Raw genomic sequence first — 23228 nt, forward strand, 5'->3', positions numbered from 1 at the left:
AGAAAGTACACATGATGGGCACCAGGTGGCAGCAAGTGGCCCTCAATCGAATCCAGCAGAGGATTATTGCATTACTTTTAATTTGCTTTGCAAACGCTGGCACAGCACTTTATTCCAGCAGTGGATGGATGTAGATTGGAGATAGATTTATAAAACATAGCTAAAAGATATATTTGTCATATTAATTAACTATATACAGTATAAGAGGTTGTAGTTAAGTCTTCCATATGAGTGACCTCTGTTGTTGAGTTAATATGGTGTATATGAACAGGTACCGACTATACCTACATTCCTGTTTTTACAGCAGAATAATAATAACGAAGTGACCTTGGCCGGGCCCTACACCCATGATTGTTTAAAAGCCCTGTTTCCTAGAAGAAGAAAACAGCACTGCGGAGTGTGAAGGTATGTGTGTGTGTTTGTGAGTAGGCCTATATAAAAAGGAAGTTGCCAGCCTCAACATTAGAAAGCCAGGAAACGTTCCTTTCTTTCATTCTATCCTGTGGTGTAAGATTAATGGGAAGTTTGGGTAATACAGTAATTGACCATAGGTTGCGTGTGTGTGTGTGTGTGTGTGTGTGTGTGTGTGTGTGTGTGTGTGTGTGTGTGTGTGTGTGTGTGCGTGAGAGTAAAAACATGCCACACAGACGCATACTTTGATTAATCTGAACCTACAACCTTTATTGGACTGGTTAACGTGTGCTCAGGAGCAGATTTGAGAGTCGGGAAGGAGAAGGGTGAAAGATGGGGGGAGCATGATTAGAGAGGAAGTGAGAAGAAAGGAAGGATAAGGGAAAGGTCAAAGAGAGAGAAAAAGAGTGGACAGCAGCACTTTGTCTGTGTGGAGCCCTGTAACTACAGTTTTCACAGGTCTCTGATAGGCTTTTCACACTTGTCCGAGATCTGTTGGGGAACCCCCCCCCTTGGGTAATCCCAACCTCGAGAGACAGCTCCCAGTCCAGAACTGACCTGAGCTGAGACTTGATCTGTGACGAGGCCACATGACTGTGAAAAGCTGGGGAAACTCACAGCGAATGACAGTTTATAGTGGCTTTCCTATGGAGTAACAACACTAACAGTCTTTTGTCTCAGTCTAGCCTGCTTTATTCCTCCTCACTATCTGGATTGTGCTTGCTGTGGTCAGATTATCATGTTTTTATTCAGTCTGCAACATCATTATAAAGTCAATAATATTTGCACTATTACCTGTCTTTTCTTCTGTTTTTGCATCTGTGACTAATTGCCTGGTGTGACTGCTTCCGCGTTGGCCCTCTTGTCATTTCTCTCTTGTTTACTGAAAATTCACCCACCACTCCCTGTGTGCCTTTTGCTTCTAGCTTAGTTGTCAGGGAACCTGGGAAGATTGTTGACAAATCAGCCAGTCCATGATGAAAAGGAAAACTGCTGTGATAAATGAGAATGTATGAGAATGGACATGATCATTATTTAATCTGAACAAAATGTCAGAAATGTGTTTGTCCATGGAAGACCAGATAAAGGAGACAGAACTGGAGAGAGGTTGCCAGAGATTAATGGAAGGGAGGGGGAGACACACATGTATGCTCTTCTTAATATCGTATCTGACAGATGTGATAATGCATTGGGGTGTGGGGCGCACATTCCATACATACATACACACACACACACACACACACACACACACACACACACACACACACACACACACACATATATGTATGCTTTGAACATTACATACTGAAATATGAAATTACATATTAATACACATAATATCTTAATTTCCATGATAAAATTCCCTTCCCATCATCAATATAATTTGATTTACATGTTACTTTTTCTAATACTGATCTTTGCTACATCTCAACTGAGCTCTAGATACTCCATCTTGGGGAAATCATGTTCTACTGTCCATCATATAGGAGGTCCTATCCACCATCTTGGCTCAGATTCCTCAGTTTCTCTGGAGCTGAACTCCTCTCACTGCAGCTGTGCCCTCTGGCACAGCAGGCTGCTGCTGTCTATTTAATGTGCACAACTCTCGAAGTAAAACCCTGTCCATGCATCTATTACTTTATCCCTTTTATCGAATAATGCAACCCGTTTTTTTCTTCCCGCTCCGTGTATTTTCCTTCACAATTTGTTGCTTGTACACATATTGCGTTAGTGTGCGCGTCACAGGCTGTGTAGTACAGTTTATATCACATTCTTGTTTAATCTATACAATCATACAACATACCATAGCCTCTCTATCAGGAACAGACCCTCGCATGAGCTAACACATAGAGAAATCTTAATAATATATTCCTAATGCTATACTGTGGTAAGCTGCTATGCTATGATAAAACGTACTAAATCAGTTCACTGGCATAGTGGATTTCTGAAAAAATAAAATAAATGTATAAGAACCTTGATATGAACCTCCCTTCCCTTTCTGATTAGCTCCCTCTGACATCAGTCAATATTAAGAATGAGTAATGTCATAGTTGAAGGCGGGCATGTCATGTGTCAATTAGGCAGTCAGCGTCGATAGTGCGGAGCGGAAGTGTTCATAGGCTGGCGTAAGGTTCAACAAGGAATCAAAGCATCCTCGCTCCCTGACTGGCTGAAGAGGAGAGCAGGGAGGGACCTTTCCACCAGAAAGGGGAGGTCAGTCCATTAAACATCTGGACAAAAAACTGCAGGTACTGTAAGAGTATGATGGTGTTTACTTTTTTCTTCATTCAAGAAAAACAGTTGTTCGTTGCAAAAAACGTTACTATAAAGGTAATGGGCGAGATTGCTGTTCAGTTCCAGTTCTGGTTTCCAGTTCAGTAGACACAATAAAACCCAGACCTGCTCCCCCACCTCCGGCTCTTGTCCTGCTGTGCTGATTGGTCGGGGGAGCTGTCAGGTCAGCGTGTTCTCGGCCTGGCAATGGTCAGCCTGGTGAGCTGGTGATGGTCTTGACTGTGTAATTCTGGAAAAGCGGCTGCATGAACATGCCTAATGTGCCGGACACACACACAAACACAAAGATCCACAGGAAGAGGCGGTCGATCACCATGGCAACGTACTTCCAGTCCTCGCTCACCTGTGGACGGGGAGGGACAAAAGGGGTTTAAGATGGGGTGAAGAGACAGATTAGAGTGAGCAGAATCCCACCTCTCATTCTCATTCTCTAACTACCCCCTTGCCTTTGCCTATGCTGAGGGTTAATGGAGGTGAAGGGTTAATGTGAGCAGAGACTCGTTTTGCCACACAGCTCTGATGAGGTCTAACACGAGTCAAGGAGATGGAGAAGGACGTGAGAGACGAGAGAGAGTGATGGAGGGCAGAGAGACAGAGGGGTGTGCTGACACACTGTAACCCCTGCGATGATGACTGGGGGAGGAGGAGGGGGAGGGGAAGGGCTGACGCACCATGCACTGTGCCAGGAGACGGAGGATTTTAAAGCGGTTGGCATGGCAACGGGGTGATAACTATATCGATGATGGACAGAGTTACTGAGGATTGTTAATTCCTGTGTCTTTTTCTTTCATTCCAGGAGAGAAGGCTGGTCTGGCGATAAAAAATGCCACCCTCACTCCACTTTCTTGTTCCCTCTTTTCCAGTGCTTCTCCATTTGTACTCCTTCTCTATGCACACGTCATGCCGCTGCTATAATTACATGTCTGTGTTGAATATTCAGAGAGCTATGATTGCGTCACCAGATCTGTCTCCTTTGCTTATGCTCTGGTGTAATCCCCCATGCGTTTCAAATGGCAGAACTGAGCAGGACTCATGTGCCGCTCTATCGTCACTATAACTTGATATGGCACTGAAAGGACAGATCTGTGCTGTTCATGATGCTTTTTATGGTTAGTAACATGTGCACATAACATAAAATCATTTACACTATGATTTTATTCACACGGAGACAAGATAGTAATTCATTTTAATATGGAGGAGAGCCCAAGCGACACACCGGCAGGCTGGTATAAATCTGTTTATCCAAATATATAAATATTGAAGTGTGTGTTGGCAGGAAATTGCAAAGCATTAAACTGCAGCAATAACGGATTTATTGGCATCAGCATCACTTTGTGTTTTTGTGTTTAACGTAAAGAATCTAGTTAAACAATATAATTTGAATGTTTTACTTTTTTATTTGTTTTTACCACTTAGGCGCAGAGCAAAAAGCTGTAAACAAACATTGACATTATCACATTATAAGGTTGATATAATGAACAGTGGCCTATTTACACATCTAGCAGTCATGTGGCAACATTAGCACTTGTGTCTCTGCCTACCTAAGTCCAATATTTACTCTCAACTTTGTTTTGGTTTCTACCAAATCAGAAATATCTGTCTCTTTTTCTGCTAAATGCTCCAATGTGTTGACCAGCTAGTTGCTAACTGTGTCTGTCTGTTGTTTGGTGCTGGAAAGACAGCATACAGGTTAATCAGCATTTAAAAAAAAATGTATTTTGTTGCTGAAAATAGCTGCCTAGTGTCTCTGTAAACGACGATGATGAGAATGGCGAGAGTGAACCAAAACAGTAAAGCTGGAGAGTCCGGTGATAATTCCTTATGAGTTTGTGACTATGACCATTACACATAGTCACTTGATCTGTTCTTAATATAAAGATATTCACTAGAGCAGCTTTAAATACTTAAATTTAAATGTATATCTGCTGTTACTATCATCTCTGACTATACAGTTTATTGTTAAGCTGTATGTATAGTACTGTCTCTATACTCTTTATCACAAAATGCTTATTTATCTTTTATTTATCTTCGTTTATGTAAGAAAATAAATAACTGTTGATATATTGTTATCTAATTTTGTTTATTATTCTCAATATTACTATCACCCTAAAAAAAAAATCCAGTACTGGCCGAGCTCTGGTAAGGAACAACAGAGACTATTACTGTAATGGTGTAAATGGTCACATACAGATATTATAATACTCACACTTTGATCATCATCTTCACTCTTCATGTGGTTAGCGATGAAGCGTACTCCTTCCACAGCCTCCTCAAAGCCCGGACAGGCTTGAGCCAGCAGGGCCTGAGTCAGAGCAGGACCTCCTGCTGCTTGCTTCCCCCGCGGCAGGTTTCCAGAGCCCCCTTCCCGGCCCTCCCTCACCCTGTTTAGACCATCCATGGATCCCCCTCCTGCACCTCCCAGATCCCCTCCAAACTGTTTAACAGACGCCCGGTTCACATAGCAGGTACAAGGGTCATTGTCTTCCTTGCTGAACACCCCTGTGGAGGTTCCCCCTCCATTCCCGCCAGCGCTGCCCAGCCCGAGCCCCACCATCAAGGCCCCTGCTTCCCCGCTGCGCCCACCCTCCTTCTGCTCCTGGGCCCTCCTTCTTTGGCGCAGGCGCTGGCGCTCGCAGCTGTTCCTTGGCTGGCGCATGAAGAGCAAGGCAGGAAGCTTGTTGAGGAACACTAGTTTAACCCAAGGGGGCATGGTGTGTGTAGTGGGCGAGCGGTGGTGTACATTCAGCACACACACACTGGTGACGATAGAGAAAGTGACCAGGACCATGGTGAACATCAGGTACTTCCCCACGAGAGGGACGTCTAGTGAAGTGGGTGGGACGATCTTGGAGATCAGCAGCAGGAACACAGTGAGAGCCAGCAGCACGGAAATGCAGAGCGTCATCTTCTCTCCACAGTCAGAGGGCAGGTAGAAGACCAGGATTGCCAGCGAGGTGATGAGCACACACGGGATGATAAGGTTGATGGTGTAAAAAAGAGGCTTCCTGCGAATGATAAAGTCGTACGTGATGTCCACGTAGGTGGGGTCAGCTGGGTTCTCGTTTCGTCTGCCTGGCAGGGCGATGATGTCCCACTCACCGCTGGGCGTGAAGTCGTCCATGCTGGCCACGTCAGCGCGGAGCACCAGATCGATCTCGGTGCGGTCGTAGGTCCAGGAGCGGAAGCGCAGCGTGCAGTTCTGCTGGTCAAAGGGGAAGTGCTTGACTTCGATCTTACAGGCTGACTTGTAGATGGCTGGGGGCAACCAGAAGATACTGCCGTCGTAGGAGACCACCGCGTTAGAGTAGAATGACACCTCGTACACCCCATCAGCACTGAGTGTGAGAGAGATGAAAAGGGAGATGAAAGACAAAAAGAAGGTGTCAGACATAAACAGAAACCTTTGTGTGATTCATTAGTTTAAATAATAATAATTTTATAAACATAAAGTATAATGAGATGTTTCCCCTGAGTCTCATGAACTGTGGAACATGACGCATGTCATTATGCAATATGGCTTAATTAAAGAGCTCTATGACACACACAAACACACACACATGGATGTGGAGGTTGCAGGGCTGTAAGGCGTCTCAGGACAGCAGGGTCACACACAAACCTGCTTCTACAAACACAAGGAACAGGATGAGCATGCAGTCTAGACAGGAAACAGCTCACAGGTCAGACTGGGTCGAGTTAAACAGCTCAAATTAGAAACTTCGGTCAGAAGTCAGCTGACAACATTAAACTGTACATTGAATTTCCATTCAACGTAAGCTTTGAAGTAAGTAAGTATGTAATTCATTAATGATGGTTGATGCTGTGAGATGAGACATAATGAAAGATCGTAATTCATCATTTTTGACTGATTACACAATTGACCCACCTGCCGAAGTACACCTTCAGAAACAGCAACTTTCCTGCAGATTTAGTTACAAAATCTAATTCCAAATTAGCAGCTCTATAGTACTGCTGTTTCCAGGAGTTTGAATGGGAGGATAGTGTGTCGACCTAGGGTTCGTGGGATTAGCGGGATCATTTTAGTGTTGCGGGGCAGGGATCTTTTAATCTTTAGTAAAGTAAGGACTGAGGCCAGGAAAGAGGAGAAGGCCAGACAGATCACTGTACTCTGATGAGCTGATTTACATACTGTAGGCTGACACTCAGTTTCCATTACATTGAGACAAGTGGTCTCAGACATGCAAGCTAATTGTAATTAACTGAAGTTTCTGTTTCTTGAAGAGTGTGTTTGTGTTATATAATGCACTACACTTAATAGCATTGAACATAAAATTGGATTATTTTACATATGTGATTTTGCATACATTTGCCATATAGTTGATTTTAACATACCCTCAAGTCTGGGTTAACAATTGGAAATATGGGAAATTACCGCAATGTATTGTAACATCGGAGTACTAGTTGGTTTCTGTAGCAAGGTGCATTCACAATGCACAAAGGGTAGGGCTGTGGATGGGGGTCAATAGCGGCTCAACAGCAAACCTTTGCCCCTGGGGCTCCCTTATAAATTAATCCAGGCCTAAAAATGACTTTCTAAATTAAAATGCAAATACATAAATATATCTCAAGCATCTGTGCATGCAGATAAATAGATAAACATCACATTTTACAACAATCCAAAAAGAAAGAAGAGTTTGGATGTGTGTAAATATGTGCAAGTGCTTCTTTTCGGTTAACTGTATGCATCTGTTGTACATTATCTATCTGGGTATGTTGTGCAGATGACTCCATCTTTGAAGTGTTCTGTACTGTAAAGTAATGTAGCATGAGTGATGTGAACAGATTACAGTGGACATATTCAGTCATATGTGGCAGGCCTGCATGTATGTATTACACAGTGAAACCTCCGGCATTTAATTGATGTTCTTATCCAAAGTGACTTACAGTACAATGGTGGCAGCTGGATCAAATCATCAGTTCGATTTAAGAACTGTATGTGCTTTTGTTGTGCATATTTATGAGCGTGCATGCATCCATGAGCCTTCATGTGTCTTCAGATGTGAGGGTGGGAGGGTGAGTGAGTGACTCACTTGTTGTAGAGCACCACGTCAGGCAGCCATATGTGTTTTGAGGGTAGCCTGACCTTCAACATCCCATCAAACTCCTCAGGGACCCAAGTCAGACGATAGTCCTGCCACTCCTGTGGGCCAATAAAAACAAAATGCTTAATCACTCGTGCGCCAGTACAGCAGCAAGAAGATGTCTTGAGAGGAGCAGAGAGGAGGTCTGTCTGTCTGTCTGTCTGTCTATCTGTCTGTGATCATAATGACACATCACAAGCCTGGGGAACATCCTGTGCTGTATGTCCCTCTACGCTTACATCATACTTTTAACTATAAGCCAAAGAGAGAGAGAGAGTGAAGCGCTCATGCCAACCCTGACCCCTGTCTTTTAAACACCCAGCCACAGACCAATCAGCATGATTAGTGTGTGTGTGTGTGTGTGTGTGTGTGTGTGTGTGTGTGTGTGTGTGTGTGTGTGTGTGCTTGCTTCAGCAAACATCTTGGTAACCTTGTGTAAAAGACAGCATTATCTTGTTCTGTATGCTGTGGGTCAGTCATTGACACTGCCACACTGAAGCCTCCGTGACCTGCAACAGCAGTTCTGTCTGGCTCTTCTATGTTATGGCCATGTTGGAGCTGTAATGCTCATGCTAGGTCATCTGTAGTAACTGTGATGCATTGTGGTCATTACAGTTTGTCTTGGCTCAGGACAGCTGTCCTTGGCTCCCCTGCTTACCGATAGCAAAGGATCCATAAAGCATTGTTGGCCATTCTACGCTCCGTTACATGTCATAAATCCTAACTTGCTCAGGTGCAAGTGTAATTGCATGTGTCAACATAAGATAGAAAAATGCATGAAGCTATAAACAATCTAATTTAAAAAGTGCAGCATCCACAACGCTGACATTATACACAAAAGGCTGTTTGAGAAAAGTTTCACTTAGATCTAAATTTACGTCCAAATTAAGTTGGACGTAAATTTGTAATTTGTTCTGACACCTGCCTTCCACTCAAAAACAAGCATTTGTATACCGTGTGTGTGTGTGTGTGTGTGTGTGTGTGTGTGTGTGTGTGTGTGTGAGTGTGTAAATGTGTACACCCACATGTTTTACCATGTTATAGGCCTCAGCTGTAAGCATGCAAATAGCCAGTCATGTAGAAGAGGGTCACAGCTCAGTCCGGGTCACATTACTCACAGTGTGAGGTCTCATCCAAAACCCACAGACTGACAAAAAGAAATAGGGGTTCAGCATGTGTGCAAAGGGCTTCTGGTATGATTAGCTATCTGTGATTTGGGTATAACAAAATAATCTGTGTTTCCTGCTCATAAATTTCAACTCTCTTCAACTCATTTTTCACCTGTCAGATTTGGGGTTTTGGAAGATGTGCATTGTTTGATGTCTCTCTCACTTTCTGACAGTTCACCAGTCATGTCAGTTCTCAGGGCTGCTGCTCCACATGAGTGGAGGCCGGATTAGACTCTGCATGGCCACAACTAGTGAAACATATAGAACACAGGGATGCATCTGTCCCCTCCAATAACTGGACCACTGCTCATGTACTATGGTCTACTGGTTTAATAATACGGTGGCCCATGATTATATAATTTATACAGCATGTATACTGTAATGTATTGTAGAGTGATCATTATTCCGTGTCTGCATTTGTCACTACCATCCACGTCGCTTGTCGTACCTTCCACTTACCTGGCAGTTAAACCATCCAAAATCAAATAATTAATTCCTTTTTTCTACATTTTAATAATTATTCTGTCTTCATTTATTTTTCTCTGTGTGGCAGATTGTTTACTATGTTAAGGCAATAAGATTAGGAGAAGAGTGGGAAGTCTCACCTGTGTTAGCCAGACATTGGTGGTCATAACCTGCTCTCTTTCATGCTGCAGAAAAAGAAGACATATACATTATAAACTATGATTAAAGGGCTACCTCAATGATTAATTACAGCACTTCCATCAAGCTGAAGGACCTGTGTGACAGATTTCCTTCTAAAGAAAATGGCATGACATTGATGCAACAAGCCCAGATATCCTGAATTGTAGTCCAATTGAAGCTTGCAATATGCATCTTGAAAGCGTCTTTCATTGCTCAATAAATGCCAATGGATTTCAAACTTTACATCCCCAGTTATATAGTTATCTGCAAAACAAAATCCAAATCTTAAAGCCCAAGCTGAAATAACTTTGACAACAACATAGGGGTTCATTTCTAAGACTTTTTAAAAGCTCCTCCAGAACCACAGAAGGCTTTATACAACTGTAAAGTACTCAACATAATGAGTAAACTGATCTATATGTGTAAAACCAGTGGAGTGGCCCTTTAACTTACACAAAGCTAAACTAATATATGTCAGTGTAGCATTTTTAGATCATCGTCTTGACATTTACTCAAGTAAATACAATTCTGAGTTACTTGTACTTTACTCAAGTATTAAAATGTTATGCTACTTTAAAAAGTTACTTTGCAGATGACAATTTTAAAAACCTAAAATTAGTATATACACAGTGTATTGTTATACATGAAATGAAAACCACTCAAGAGTAAATAAAATGAGAACAATTAGCTAACAACATTCAAATGTGGCTTACATGTTACTGCATACATAATAATATAATAATAATAATAATATAATAATAATAATTCAATAGTTTCAATATATTAATTGAACACTTACAGAGTAAGTACTGTAACTTTAAGTGCATCTTCAGATAATACTTGCAAGTACGATTTCGAATGTAGGGCTTTATCTTGTAATAGAGTAGTTTCACTTTTCCTTAAGTACAAGATCTTAATACTTCCACTAAATGTTGGTCTGTCTTTAAAAAAAATCTCAACATGAGTTCCATGAAACAGATCAGGCCTTGGCCCAAGGATTAAATGATTATCAGATTGGCTTGAGATTACCTGGGATTTACATCATTAGACAACTTCATTTTCAGCTTTAACCATGGGAACTGAATACAGATCATTTTTGCAGAGTCAATAGATCAGGAGGAACAGCATTAGTCAGCATTAGTGCAGTTTTTGCACCTTGTGTGATTAATGCCATCTTTTAGAGTCCTTTTTTTTAATGTGTAATCAAAATAAAATGATGCGTAACATATTGGATTGTCCTCATGCTGTGAACGATGCACACAGATTCAAACACACAAGCCCAGACACGTGCACACTCACCACGCTGATGAGCTGGGCCAACGAAACCATCAGCTGCACGGTAACCAGCTCGGAGCCATTCGTCGCAGGACGGATCAGTTTGTTGTAGTGGGCAGGGTTCAAGAGATGCTCCACCAACCGCTCCTCTGTGTCTGCCCCGAGGCCGCCTGTAATGGGAACACATTATCATTATCATCATCTGCCTCTACCATGAGAAGAATATGGTGCAGCCATCTGTGTCTCTCTTAGATTTCTTTTATCATATAGTGTAATCATACAAGGGCAGGGAATCAGTGGTTTCTCTGTTTGGCCACTGCCCTCACTGCCAGCATTGACAGCTGGCTATCCATGTGTATCGAGAATGCAAAGCCTTTGAACTATGGCATTACTCATCACCGCTGACTGGAGCACGTCAGCACAGCTCGATGCACACTTCTTACAAGATCTGACATCATAATAATGTGTCAGCCAGTCTGAATGTCTCTATTGCTATCCTTTCTGTCTATATCACTCTATTTGTGCCTCTGCTCTGTCTCTATCTATTCTCCTCTGCTGTTTTGCACTTCTCTCCAACTGCCAGTCTTTTGTAGCTTTGGGTTATTTTCACTCCATCTCTCACGTCTCTTCCTGTCTTTCCCCATCTGTCCCTCCCTCTCTCTCTCTCTCTCACCTGTCCGCCATCCCTCCATCTGTAGCAGACTGCAGTCATATCTGTGTGAGTGGTCAAGTTTAGGTAGGGCTGTCACAATAGCACACACAGGAGGGGAGGTGTTGTACTGAGAGACACGATACATGGAGAAAAACAACTGTTCTGCACTTCCTCTTGGCTTCCTCTCTCTCCCGCTTCTCACTCCCTGCCACTCTGGCATCTGCTCACTTCTGCTGTACCCTATATATTCCCTCTCAAAATTCCCTCACACGTTCCTCCTGGAGATAAACACAGGCTGCTTACTGTGTGGTATTAACGTTGTCATATCTGAACCTGCTATTTTAGAGACTATTAACATTGCAGGATATTGTAAACAAACACGTAAAAGCTAGTGTGGGTTAAATTAACACAGATTTTTTTTATTTTTTATTTAAGGATACATGTGATGAACCCTTTCATTTTCAAGAGGGGTCTTTGCACTAAACAAAGATTATTAAAAAAAAAAAAATATATATATATATATATAAATTGGAAAAGAGAACAATCAAAAATAATATATGATTAAATACAAAGACCCAAACAGTCCTCTTTATTACATTCTTTTACATAAATCATCTGCATAAAACTAAAAACTAATCATTGACTGAAATTTGGTTAATAAAGCAGAAGTCAATTGACAGAAAATAAATATTTTATCAAAAACAAATGCAAAACTATTCCTAGCTCCAACTTCTTAAATGTGAGGACTTGCTGCCTTTTTTACATTATTGTAAATGAAATATATTTTATTTAATGAGGTTTGGTCTGTTGATTGGACAAAACAAGATATTTGAAGACATCATCTCTGGCTTCAAGAAATGTGATGATAAGCTGTGATGAGCATTTCATGGACCAAATGATTAATCGGTTAGTAAAACAATCACCCAATTAAGCAATGATAAAAAAAATAGTTAGTTGCAGCTCTATCAATTGTATTGAGATATTAAATACTGTATATAAGATACAAACGACAAAGATTAAAAAAAAAAAAAAAAGATTCATACATGAAGGGAAATACAATTTTAAAAAACGGGACGGAGATAAACACAATAAATGTTGGGATTAGTTCTACTAATAGAACTAATGATGTAAAAATATGGAAATGTAAATTAAAAACCTAGAGAAATGAACTAGGCCTAAATGTACTGAACTGATTTCCTGTTTTTCATCATTTCCCTCTGAATGTGTTTCTGAGCTCCTCTGACACTTAGTCCTCCCCCTGTATTTCCCCCCTGATCTCCACCTTCCGCCCCGTAGCACTGCTGTGTTCACTGAGCAGGAATGATAGCCTCTGTCTCTGGATCAATGAGGACTCTATTTATGCCCCTTAAACTAAACACGCAATTCATCGCTCCCCCTCCCTTTTTTTTTAATCTCCTGCTCTTTCCTGCGTCCCGTCTCTTCCGTCTCATCTTCTTTTACCGTCTTTCCATCATTTGAGCCAGCCCGTATTTTCTCCTCACTCCCCTGACTGTCTCCCTCGCTCTAATCCTTCCTGTTATCTCCATCTCCCCGTCGCTGACAGCCACTGTCCATTTATTGCCCCTTCTCTTGCTAATCCACCATCATCAATACACATCCTGTCAGCACTTGTGTGTATACATGTAACATTCTGGTTGTTTATTGTGCACAGGCGCCTGTGTTTTTTTTTTTTTGTATGTGTGTGTGTGTGTGTGTGTGTGTGTGTGTGTGTGTGTTTTGTGTGTGCACATATTCATGAGGGAAATAAACACTACTGTCTGTGCCTGAACCATATGAGTAATGTATATTATTCTCAGAAGCCCAAGGCAATAACACAGTCGTATAAGACAGAAAGCTAATACAGTTCACTTAAACAATGATGAAGCAGAAAAGGCCTACATTTCCATCAGCCATACTCATGATGGTAGATTCTTGCTCAAACTAACTAGATGCCATGTTAAATGTCTTGCTAAATTTTTCCGAATGACAGTTTGTGAGAAGGATTATATTTGCTTTATTTTTCTCACATTATATCAAACATCCTGAAGCATCTGGGCACTTAAATGGATGAAAAATAAGATTTTAATGTAATGTCTTTGCTCAAAAGACCAAAGCACCTAAAACAAACCTTATACCAGGTAAGAGCTGATTCCCCTCATCTTTGATTATATTGTTTGAGTAGGAGTAATTATGTGGGTTTACGGAAAAGCTCCTCAGTCAACGTCCACTTACTTTACAAGAATCCGAAACAAGCTCGATGGTGTTTTAAGCCCCCAACGTCTCCTTCCAGGCAGCGCTGTGACTGTTGACTTCAAGGCACCTAACCAACCTTAACCCTAACCATAACCATTGCCTAATCCTAGTGCCTTCCAGGCAGCGCTGCCTGGAAGGAGACATTGGGGGCTTAAAACACCGATAAACCCGAAACAAAGTCCAAGGCTAAATTGATTCAGTTTATTGGATGCAAAATAAGTGTACACAATTGCAATTCAAACATCATCTCTGTCAACTTTGGCCTGTTTCTTTCTTTGACATTAGGATTATATAACTTTCAACAGGCCAAGGAACAAGTCTGAAAACAGCTACATTTAATAATAATTAATAATTTATACTCTTTATAAAGTGTAAAATTACAATTTACACTCTGTTGTTATTACACACTACACACAGGCCTGAAATACACACACACACACACACACGCACACAAACACACACACACACACACACACACACATGCTCAGGTCCTTTTACATGCACTAATGGAGAGATGTCAGAGTGAGTGGGCTGCGACTGCTGAACAGGCGCCCTGAGCGGTTCGGTGCCTTGGCACCTTGGCAGTGCCCAGGAGGGGAACTGGCACCTCTCCAGCTACCAGTCCACCTCTGTATTTCGGTCCGTGCAGGAACTTGAACCAGCGACCCTCCAGTTCCCAACCCAACTCCCTACGGACTGAGCTACTGCCACACCCCCTACATATATATATATATATATATATATATATATATATATATATATATATATATATATATATATATATATATATATATATATATATATATATATATATTATATTTTCTGTCAGGATCTTAACATTGTGACATAGGCTGTTAAAATGTTTCAACAGTTTCAATATTTCCACATCAACTCACGCACTTACTAGAATAAAAAAGTGTGTATGAAGCAAATCTGACTTGAGATGCGGATTAAAAAGAAGAATGTGCAGTTTTCTCTTACATATCCACTCTCTGAGTCTTCATATTTTCTGCTTTTTTTCACTAAAATATTTGCATGCATGGGCTCAGAATGAAAGTATAGACTAATATTTTACAACACTGAGACAAATTAGAGACCAAAACAGAGAGATTTTCTGGTTTATTCTTATCTCAAGAACAAGTGATGAAAATATCCACACACACTCCAGGCTGATCACCGCACAAATATGTTCCTCCTCATCCTCAGCACCCAATGCTTCAAAACAAAAACTGAACTCTCTCTTCACACGACATGCTGTCATGCTAAAGGCCGAGCTGAGTGGTTGTAATGTTGCTGGTAGCTCAGGTTGTATTCTGGTTGTTCCAGTGCAAATATTGCAAACTTAATGTGACACTATGAATATTTCAGCAGGGCTCACCCATTAGACCCTGGAGCAAGGGAAGTTACACACCACCATGCACATGCATGCAAACACACACACACACACACACACACACACACACACACACACACACACACACACACACACACGTGTGACATCACAGGAAGAGACGAGATGGTAGCCATGTTCAGTGTTCGATTGCTTCATTACTAAATCCGTTTCTTTTTCCTTCTTTTAAACAGCCATTGATCTTAGTGTGCTGATTAACCTCACAGTGTGTCGGTCTTACGCGTGATTCTTGGAAAATCGTTGTAACTTGTTTGATCATATAAAACCATCAATCGTTACATTTAACAGCACATGTTGCAGTTTATAAAGCTACATAGGGGCCATTGTTTACACATGCTGTAAAGACAAATGTGGAGAAAATGAGGGCAAAGCGAGAGCTAAATTGAATTATCCCGCTTAGACTATTACAGCGATGATGATCTCTATTTATAAGCTCGCTCAAATGAGAAAAGGTTGGAGGGAAAGTAGGGTCGCTTTCTGCTCTGCGCTCTGCCAAAGTAGATTTTTGGCTGCATGCTGAAATATTCTTAAATCAATAATGGAGAGGTCCATTGATCTACTGGCAACACCCAATTGGCACCGTAGTACCCATGAATGAGAGATTAATATTGATCCTCCATCCAGCCGCAATATCACAGCACTCCAAAAACAAAGCCATCCCACTGTGGACTAACTGAGGGCAGAAGAAGCTTTATTGTCCCTGAATTCGACAATCTCCACAGTCAAGAAAAGTGTGGCCAGTTTAGTTTGTGCATTTTCCATTACTAATAATGATGAATGGTCAAACTTTCTGTATGCATTTACTACACTTCTGTACTTAATTCTGTTCTTATGAACAATACCATAATACTAATAATACTTATACTAACTTAATCACAAAGCCCTTATATAAAATCAGATTGTAGGTTGTTTTTGCAGAAAATAAATACACAGATGCATAAAAAGATGCACACAAATGAATATGATATGTTAGTGATAGATACACAACAGACACAAGATTAAAACTTGACAAGTTCTATACATCGACACATAAAAAAAGAGTTTAAGAGTGTGTTGTAAGATGTGAGTTAAAAGAAGCATTTGCAGATTCCTCCAGCACAGACCTTAGGCTAAAAGCCTGATGGTACAAAGGTACATGGTTCAAGCAAAAATCCACAACATTCACTGGTTCCAGCTTTATAAATGTGCTACTTCTGTCTTTTTTACATAATTGTAAATTGAATAACTTTGGGTTTTGGACCGTTGGCCACACAAAAAAAAAGACCATGTGGTCTGGGAAATTGTGATAAAGCATTCTTATGACATTTTATATAAATCAACCAATTGATCGATTAATCGAGAGAGTAATCGGTTGATTAATCATTAATGAAAACAATGTTATGCAGAGAAAAAAAATCAGTTAAAGAGACAGCAGTCTGTGGATCACTGCAGTAACTGCTTTGTTTCATATCTTAGATATCTTTGTAGTGTGAACGTTTTAGCAATAATGTATCATCAAAGTTTATTGTTACAAATTGGCCTCCCAAAACTCCACAGAGACTTTTATCAGGCCCGTTATTACAAATACATACAGTGGGGCCAAGCATTGATCCAAATATAGAAACACATCTACCTATAGCTTGAACCTACAAAGCTCTTTTTCTGATTCTAGTCAACATCTCAAAGTTTCCAATGATGATTTCTATTTAATGTTATATACCAGTCAAATATCTTTTTTTATATATTGTGGAATATCAAAGGTATAGTCAAACATTGTGGAAAGTGTTGAAGTGGTTTTAGACTATTAAAGAATCTACAGTTGAAAAGCACAGAAGCTATGAAATCCTCACAGTGGGGATATGCAGTATGGTTTGTACTATTTACAGCCCAAGGAGCTCAGCTGTTTGATGAAAGACGGTATGGCTTTCCAACTATTGTGGTGCATATTTCAGAGATTGCATGTTATGTTATTATACATCTTATCACTAGAGGAGGGTTTGTGTTATCTTGAATACACTTCTACACACCTGCATCTGAGCAACATAAGCACAACCTTGCCTCAATGTGAATCAAACTTTTTTTTTTTAAACACACTTGCATTAAAACGATTAAAAATCTCAACTTTCCAAATGTCTCTTATCTGCCACTTCTTCTCCACTGCTTAATGTTCTATTAAACCTCTGTTCTCTTCCTCTTCTTCCCCCTAATCTCCAGGGCCACATACTGCTGTGTGCTGCTACTACATTCACACACACACACACACACACACACACACACACACACACACACACACACACACACAATATCTTGCACAAACACACACGATCTTGCACAAATCCCACATGAGAGCATACGGTTTTACACACAGGATCACACACATTCTCACAATACAAATAGAGGCCTGTGTTGTGTGACTGTTGTGCATTTGTTATCACAGATGGAGCCCCCTATCCACTGATCAGATGCTGTTGCTGCTGTGTGTTGGGATTCAGTCCAAAAAGATAAAGACAGAGGAAATGAGAGAGCAAGATGAAGACAGAAGGTGAACGAGAGAGAGAGAGAGAGAGAGAGAGAGAGAGAGAGAGAGAGAGAGAGAGAGAGAGAGAGACAATAGGAAGGTGCTTGTAATGTGCAGGTTGAGATGCTGCAGAGATCAGTGGGCTGGAACAGTGCAGCAGAAAAGTGATGACAGGCTAAACTGACTGAGCAGAACTTTCTAGACTGTAGCGCTGCCAAGAAAAATGGTTAGTTGATATTCACTAAGTGCATTCATAAAGCAGAGGACAAAGATTATGGCGCGTGCAAACACTCACCCAGTCATACATGCAAAGAGGATGACTTGGCTGCGCGTCAAACACATCTGTTTTATAAGATGCCGCTGATAAAAGTGTTGCTGTAAAACAAATCCGAGCACACTAGACGTCCTTGGGTGATGAGACTGACGTACTCCGTGCTACATATCCAGTAACCCACGCATCAGGTCAACTCAGCACCACAGACCTGTTTATTATGCATGGCCTGCAGGGGAAATGACAAGAGACATCCTCCTCACACAACAGGACGGCCACATCGCGGCAGCGTCTGAGACAGGTGGTGAAATGTCCTTGAGCGCCCTAGCACAGCCACTGAATGTGAGACTCCTGTTGTGCTTGTCTGTGCATGTTAAAGTCTTATTTAAGAAAGTATTGTATGTCTGGAGGTGTACAGTTATGATTTTTCTCCCTCTAATTCCACACCAATGTAAACAAACCGACGCATACGAATAACTTAGTCAGAGTCGGAGCATGTGTTGTCCTTTATAAGTGCGTGTTTTACAATTATGTGTTTTTTGTAGGGAATCTCTAAAATGTGTTTATGTCCAGGTGTGCGCACGACCATGTGCTTGTTTCTTTAAACGTGTGATTGCATGTGGATTGAGTTTATAGTCTCTGAGGATGATGCTAATCAGCTTTTCTCCCTTAAGGGGAGATGAGTCATTAGTACTCCACTGTTTTTGAAGCTCCTTAAGTAATATTTCATGTTGGTAGCATTTTTCTAGTGCACAAATCTCTTGTTTAAACTCAGGGAATGATCAACAAAACGGAGTGCTCGAGGAACCGAATATTGTGCAGCAAGTTTAGAGCGGCTTCATAAACAGGACATATTCTTGTTACATTTTATATTCTATTAGTTGGTTCTTAGTTAGTTATATTTGTAGTTTTCATTGAGGTTTTATTTTTTACATTATTCTATTTTGTTTAATTTGTACAGTACTGCAAAGAGACCTAATTTTACTCCTGTACACTTTATATTTTTTATGAATGTTACATAAACATTAACTAACCCTACTTTTAAAATATGACTTAAGTTTTCTGTGCCCATGTTAGTGCTTGTTCCTTGCACGTAACCTGAAGATGGTTGAAATTGTATTACTTATATTTGTATGTATATCTATCTCTCTTATATCTGTAAAACACTTTATCAGTGTGTTTTTGAAGAGTGCAATATAATTCAAACGTTGTTATTATGACGAAAAACCAAAGTATTACAAACATTACAGCGGCAGCCGTAATTCAACAAATCAGCTGATGTGTTTTCCGCTCTGCTTCGAGCAATCCCTCCCTGAGGAGAAGTTAACACCAAATTGCCTTATTTACGGAGATAAAATATGTCCAAACACCCTAATGGCTTTCCACTTAACACATACCTAATTTGGTACGACTGCACTGCAACAAACCGCGTCGTAAATAAGACCTAGCCTAGCCTATGCATGTCCTACATGAAGACAAAAAGACCATTTATCTGTGTAGGATGTTAAAGTGTTCCTGTGCTGCTGAATGACACATCATTTGTCCTTTGATGACAGGATGCAGAAGTTGCTCAACGTGTCTCTCATTAACCTGCCCACTCAATGCAAGACCTCAGTGTTAATGGGAGAGAGAGAAGGGAGGGGAGTAAGTGGGTGATAACATAATTCCCCCCCCCCATGTATATATAGAGAGGAAAGCATAACTGATGCCACAATAGCCCAGGTTTTTTGGGGGGTTTTTTAGGTTAATGTTTTGTAGTTTGCCTGCTCATTCACAAATAGGCTATGTCTGCTGTGTGCACTTCATGCAACTAATTAATGCACAGCCTACTAGCAGCAAAAACAACGTGTGGGCAACATTTTAATGCCTTAAAATGTCTGCAAAATGTGTCATATTCTTCCAAATAAATAGGCTCACTAATAAGTCCATAACATTATTGTGATAGCAATACTAACAATACTAACCACATAGTGTTACTTTATAAAGTAAGGCCTCTAAACGCACTATATTGAGTTTAAAAGATACCCTAAATTAAAAAAAAAAATCGTTTAGGTTGTAAACGGATAATCATGTTAGCTATATTGTATTTGCTAGTGTTTCTACACTATGTGTGCGCATGTGATATATGGAGTGGGCAATATTTCTCCACTACATCATTCCGTCGCGCTCGCTGCTGTTATGAGAAAAATGGTGACACAGCAATGGAAGAGTCATTTTCTCCACGTCTGCTTCTCTTTAACATCTAACCACTCCTTTTGCTTCCACACTCACACCCACATTACTTTGAAGAAACCTATTCAGATCCTATGATTTCACGAACGCGTGATGGTTTTGGCCCTACAAAGGTGACAATGCACACAAAAGCGCATCGATGGAGCCATTAGACGGACACGTTACTCACCTCCCGCAATGGCGAGGAGAGCCAGCAGCAGCAGCGGCGGCCAGCCGCCCATCATCATACGTGCGTCCGAGTGCGCTCCGAGCCCGAAAGGTGTTCACCGCGATGGAGAGGCCACCCCAAGCACACCCGCAGTATTACTCCCCTGCCCCTCGCGATCCAAAGCTCCTTTCACTCTCTGCCTGGCATGGTGAGGTCAGGTCTCTTCGTCGGTCCGCACTTTTTTGCCCGAAAAGGGGAGAATAGAAATACCTCGGCGGGGCCAGGTAAGCTGTGCGCTGGGTCGTGCGGTGCTGGCTGTCCGTGCTGAACACCGCTCAGCGATGCGACGCGCTGGAGAGGCGCGGGCGGGGCGGGGGGCGCGCAGATGAGCAGGGGGAGGAGGCGGGAGGGGCGGATGTGGCATACCTCAGAGGCTCCACAGATCAGCTAGCGATGTCAGTGTCTTCCCCGCACAAAGTCACACATCATCACATATAATATTCAGTGCTACGTACAGTGTCTATGGTGCTCAATAGCGACCTTATCAAACGAAATGGCATATCTCAACTCTATCTGCTTATTAACATCAGGCCAAATATTTAGGCAGCAATGGTGTTGATTATCTTCTAATTTTAAATGTATTTATTTTTCTATCAAGCAGCCATAAGGAAATATATGATACGTCATCTGCATCAAGGCCTTTTTGCTCCACATGCAAAACAGTTTACTGAGAAAATAAAATCATTTAGTGTAACACAATCAAGATATGGACATGTAAACCTGTAAATATAGATCTGTGTTGAGGTGTGACTGGTCCAAAATTAGCACCATCTACTAGCCAAATGCTGGTAAAATATGCAAGTCGCTGCAAGATTTGCTTCAATAACCAGCCAAAAAACAATGGTAATGCTTTTACTAGCCATTTGGCTGGTGGAAAAAAAGTTAATTTTGGACCCTGGGTGTGAGGCTCTCTGCTCTTGTTTCTGACACACCTCACATCTGTGCCCATTAAAGTAACCTCACACCACCCTTTTTCCAGGACTTCCTGAGCCTAATTTAGTTATTATTCTGTGAATAATCTTCATCCTCTAGAAGCTTGAGGGGTATGTCTTGCCTTCTCCTATGTGACCTCTTCTTCTTTCTTTTCCCTTCCTGTCACTTATCTTTTATTAAATGTCCTTCTTTGTTTCTTCCCCTCTAGGCCACCAAAGTGACCTCTAATCCCCAATCACAAAGTCAAACATGCAGAATTCAAAAAGGCTGATAGGGAGGGAAGAAAGACTGGGCAGGTAGAGGGAAGGAGTTAAGAAGGAAGGTTTGCCAGGTAGACATAAATTGTGATGAACATAGAGAAGCTTGCAACTCTGTTCTGGATATTGCAACATGCTTTCTATATGGTCAGGATGAGAGTCTGATGCCTGATGATAACAAAAATATAACAACTGATTTGAATGATGAGGGGAGGAGGGAATGCAGCAAATTGAGAGGGGTATCAAAAGAGCGTGGGAGGCAGGGAGGGATGGATGGGGGAAGAGTAAACTAAGTAAATAGGAGTGCAGGATGGAGGGAGGAGGCGGTTGCCGTGGTGACTAAGAGAAACCAGAAAGCTCCAGGAGAAAACGACCTGTTTCTCCTTCATTTTGTCTATTTTCATCACCGACACACACAAAGAACAAACATGTGCAGCTGACACACACACACACACACACACACACACACACACACACACACACACACACACACACACACACTGCATACGCACACAAATGTAAATATGCATGCACACATGCAGGAAAACTCTTCTCATGCTAGCTTCATACACTCTGCCTCTCTCTGTGCAGTCCTCTGCAGTGAATGAGCTGACCTGACAGTGCTCCTCCTCTGCACTGAGTGCTGTGAGTCTCTCTAAATAATTTAAAAGCTGGGACCCCCACAAGTGCTTGTCTTCCCCTAACACCCCCTCACGCTCTCCCCATCTCTTTCCTCGTTCCTCTGTCCCTTCCTCTCTTGCTGTCATTCTGTATTCTGGTGCTGAAATTACTTCCTGCGGTTCTGTCATATATAGGCAACACTTTGATTAACAATGTAGAAATCTGATCTATGAATCACAGACTGATTCATAGTGTAACATGAAGACAAGTTTAAGAAATTATTACTTTCACATTAAATTACATTTCCATGAGCATAGTACTTAAGTACAATTGTAAGGTACTTGTACTGCATGTGACTTTATACTTCTTTAATACATTTCAAAGGCAAATATTGTACATTTTACTCAACTACATTTAAACTAGACAGTTGTAGTTAATTTTTTGCATGATCATCTTGATTTACTGCTATAGATTGAGCAATCCAATGGTAAAAAAAGTAGGCCTAATTAAAATTAGCTTAACCTCAATTAGATGCAATATCAAAATGCATAACAAAGCACACAGATAACAATGTCATTTTGCTGCAAAATGAGTACTTTAACTTTAGATACTGTTCTGTAAGTACATTTGCTGATAATACTTCTGTAATTATTCCTATGTAACATTTTGAAGGTAGCACTTTCATTTGTATTTTTATATTTTGGTATTTCAACTATTAAGTAAAGGATCTGAATACTTCTTTCACCACTAATGCTATGTATCTTCAAATTGTCCATTTTTGTGAGCTATGAAAAAAGGCTCTATGTGACGATGCAGTTTTCAGATACTCCAGTGAGTTAAATGGTTTATTTAGCTTAAGAAGTAAGATACATTTCTCATCCAACAAAGAAACACATAATCCTTAAGTTTATCTAAAAAATTAAAAAACACTTAAAGAAGAGATAGATGGTTTTCACTGAACGGTGATGATATGTAAGACCAAGAAAACTTAAAGAAGCA

At 41.0% G+C, this 23228-nt stretch overlaps 1 protein-coding gene across 2 annotated transcripts; it reads right to left on the minus strand.

Moving 5' to 3' along the window:
• Positions 1-655: 655 nt before the first annotated feature.
• On the minus strand, positions 656-20731 carry chrnb2 (cholinergic receptor, nicotinic, beta 2). 2 transcript variants are annotated; one of them, XM_031299295.2, is made up of 6 exons: positions 20380-20731; positions 10919-11064; positions 9580-9624; positions 7755-7864; positions 4913-6041; positions 656-3049 (listed from the first exon to the last, which is right to left on the minus strand). In XM_031299295.2, exons 1-6 carry the CDS (start codon positions 20435-20437, stop codon positions 2897-2899), a joined length of 1641 nt encoding a protein of 546 aa, XP_031155155.1. In that variant the 5' UTR covers positions 20438-20731; the 3' UTR covers positions 656-2896. The 2 variants fall into 2 exon arrangements, with proteins under 2 accessions (XP_031155155.1, XP_035862328.1); XM_036006435.1 differs by lacking the exon at positions 20380-20731 and adding an exon at positions 11568-11654.
• Between the last annotated feature and the right edge of the window lie 2497 nt (positions 20732-23228).

This window comes from Sander lucioperca, chromosome 10 (genome assembly GCF_008315115.2).
Source record: "Sander lucioperca isolate FBNREF2018 chromosome 10, SLUC_FBN_1.2, whole genome shotgun sequence".
NCBI classification, from domain to species: domain Eukaryota; kingdom Metazoa; phylum Chordata; class Actinopteri; order Perciformes; family Percidae; genus Sander; species Sander lucioperca.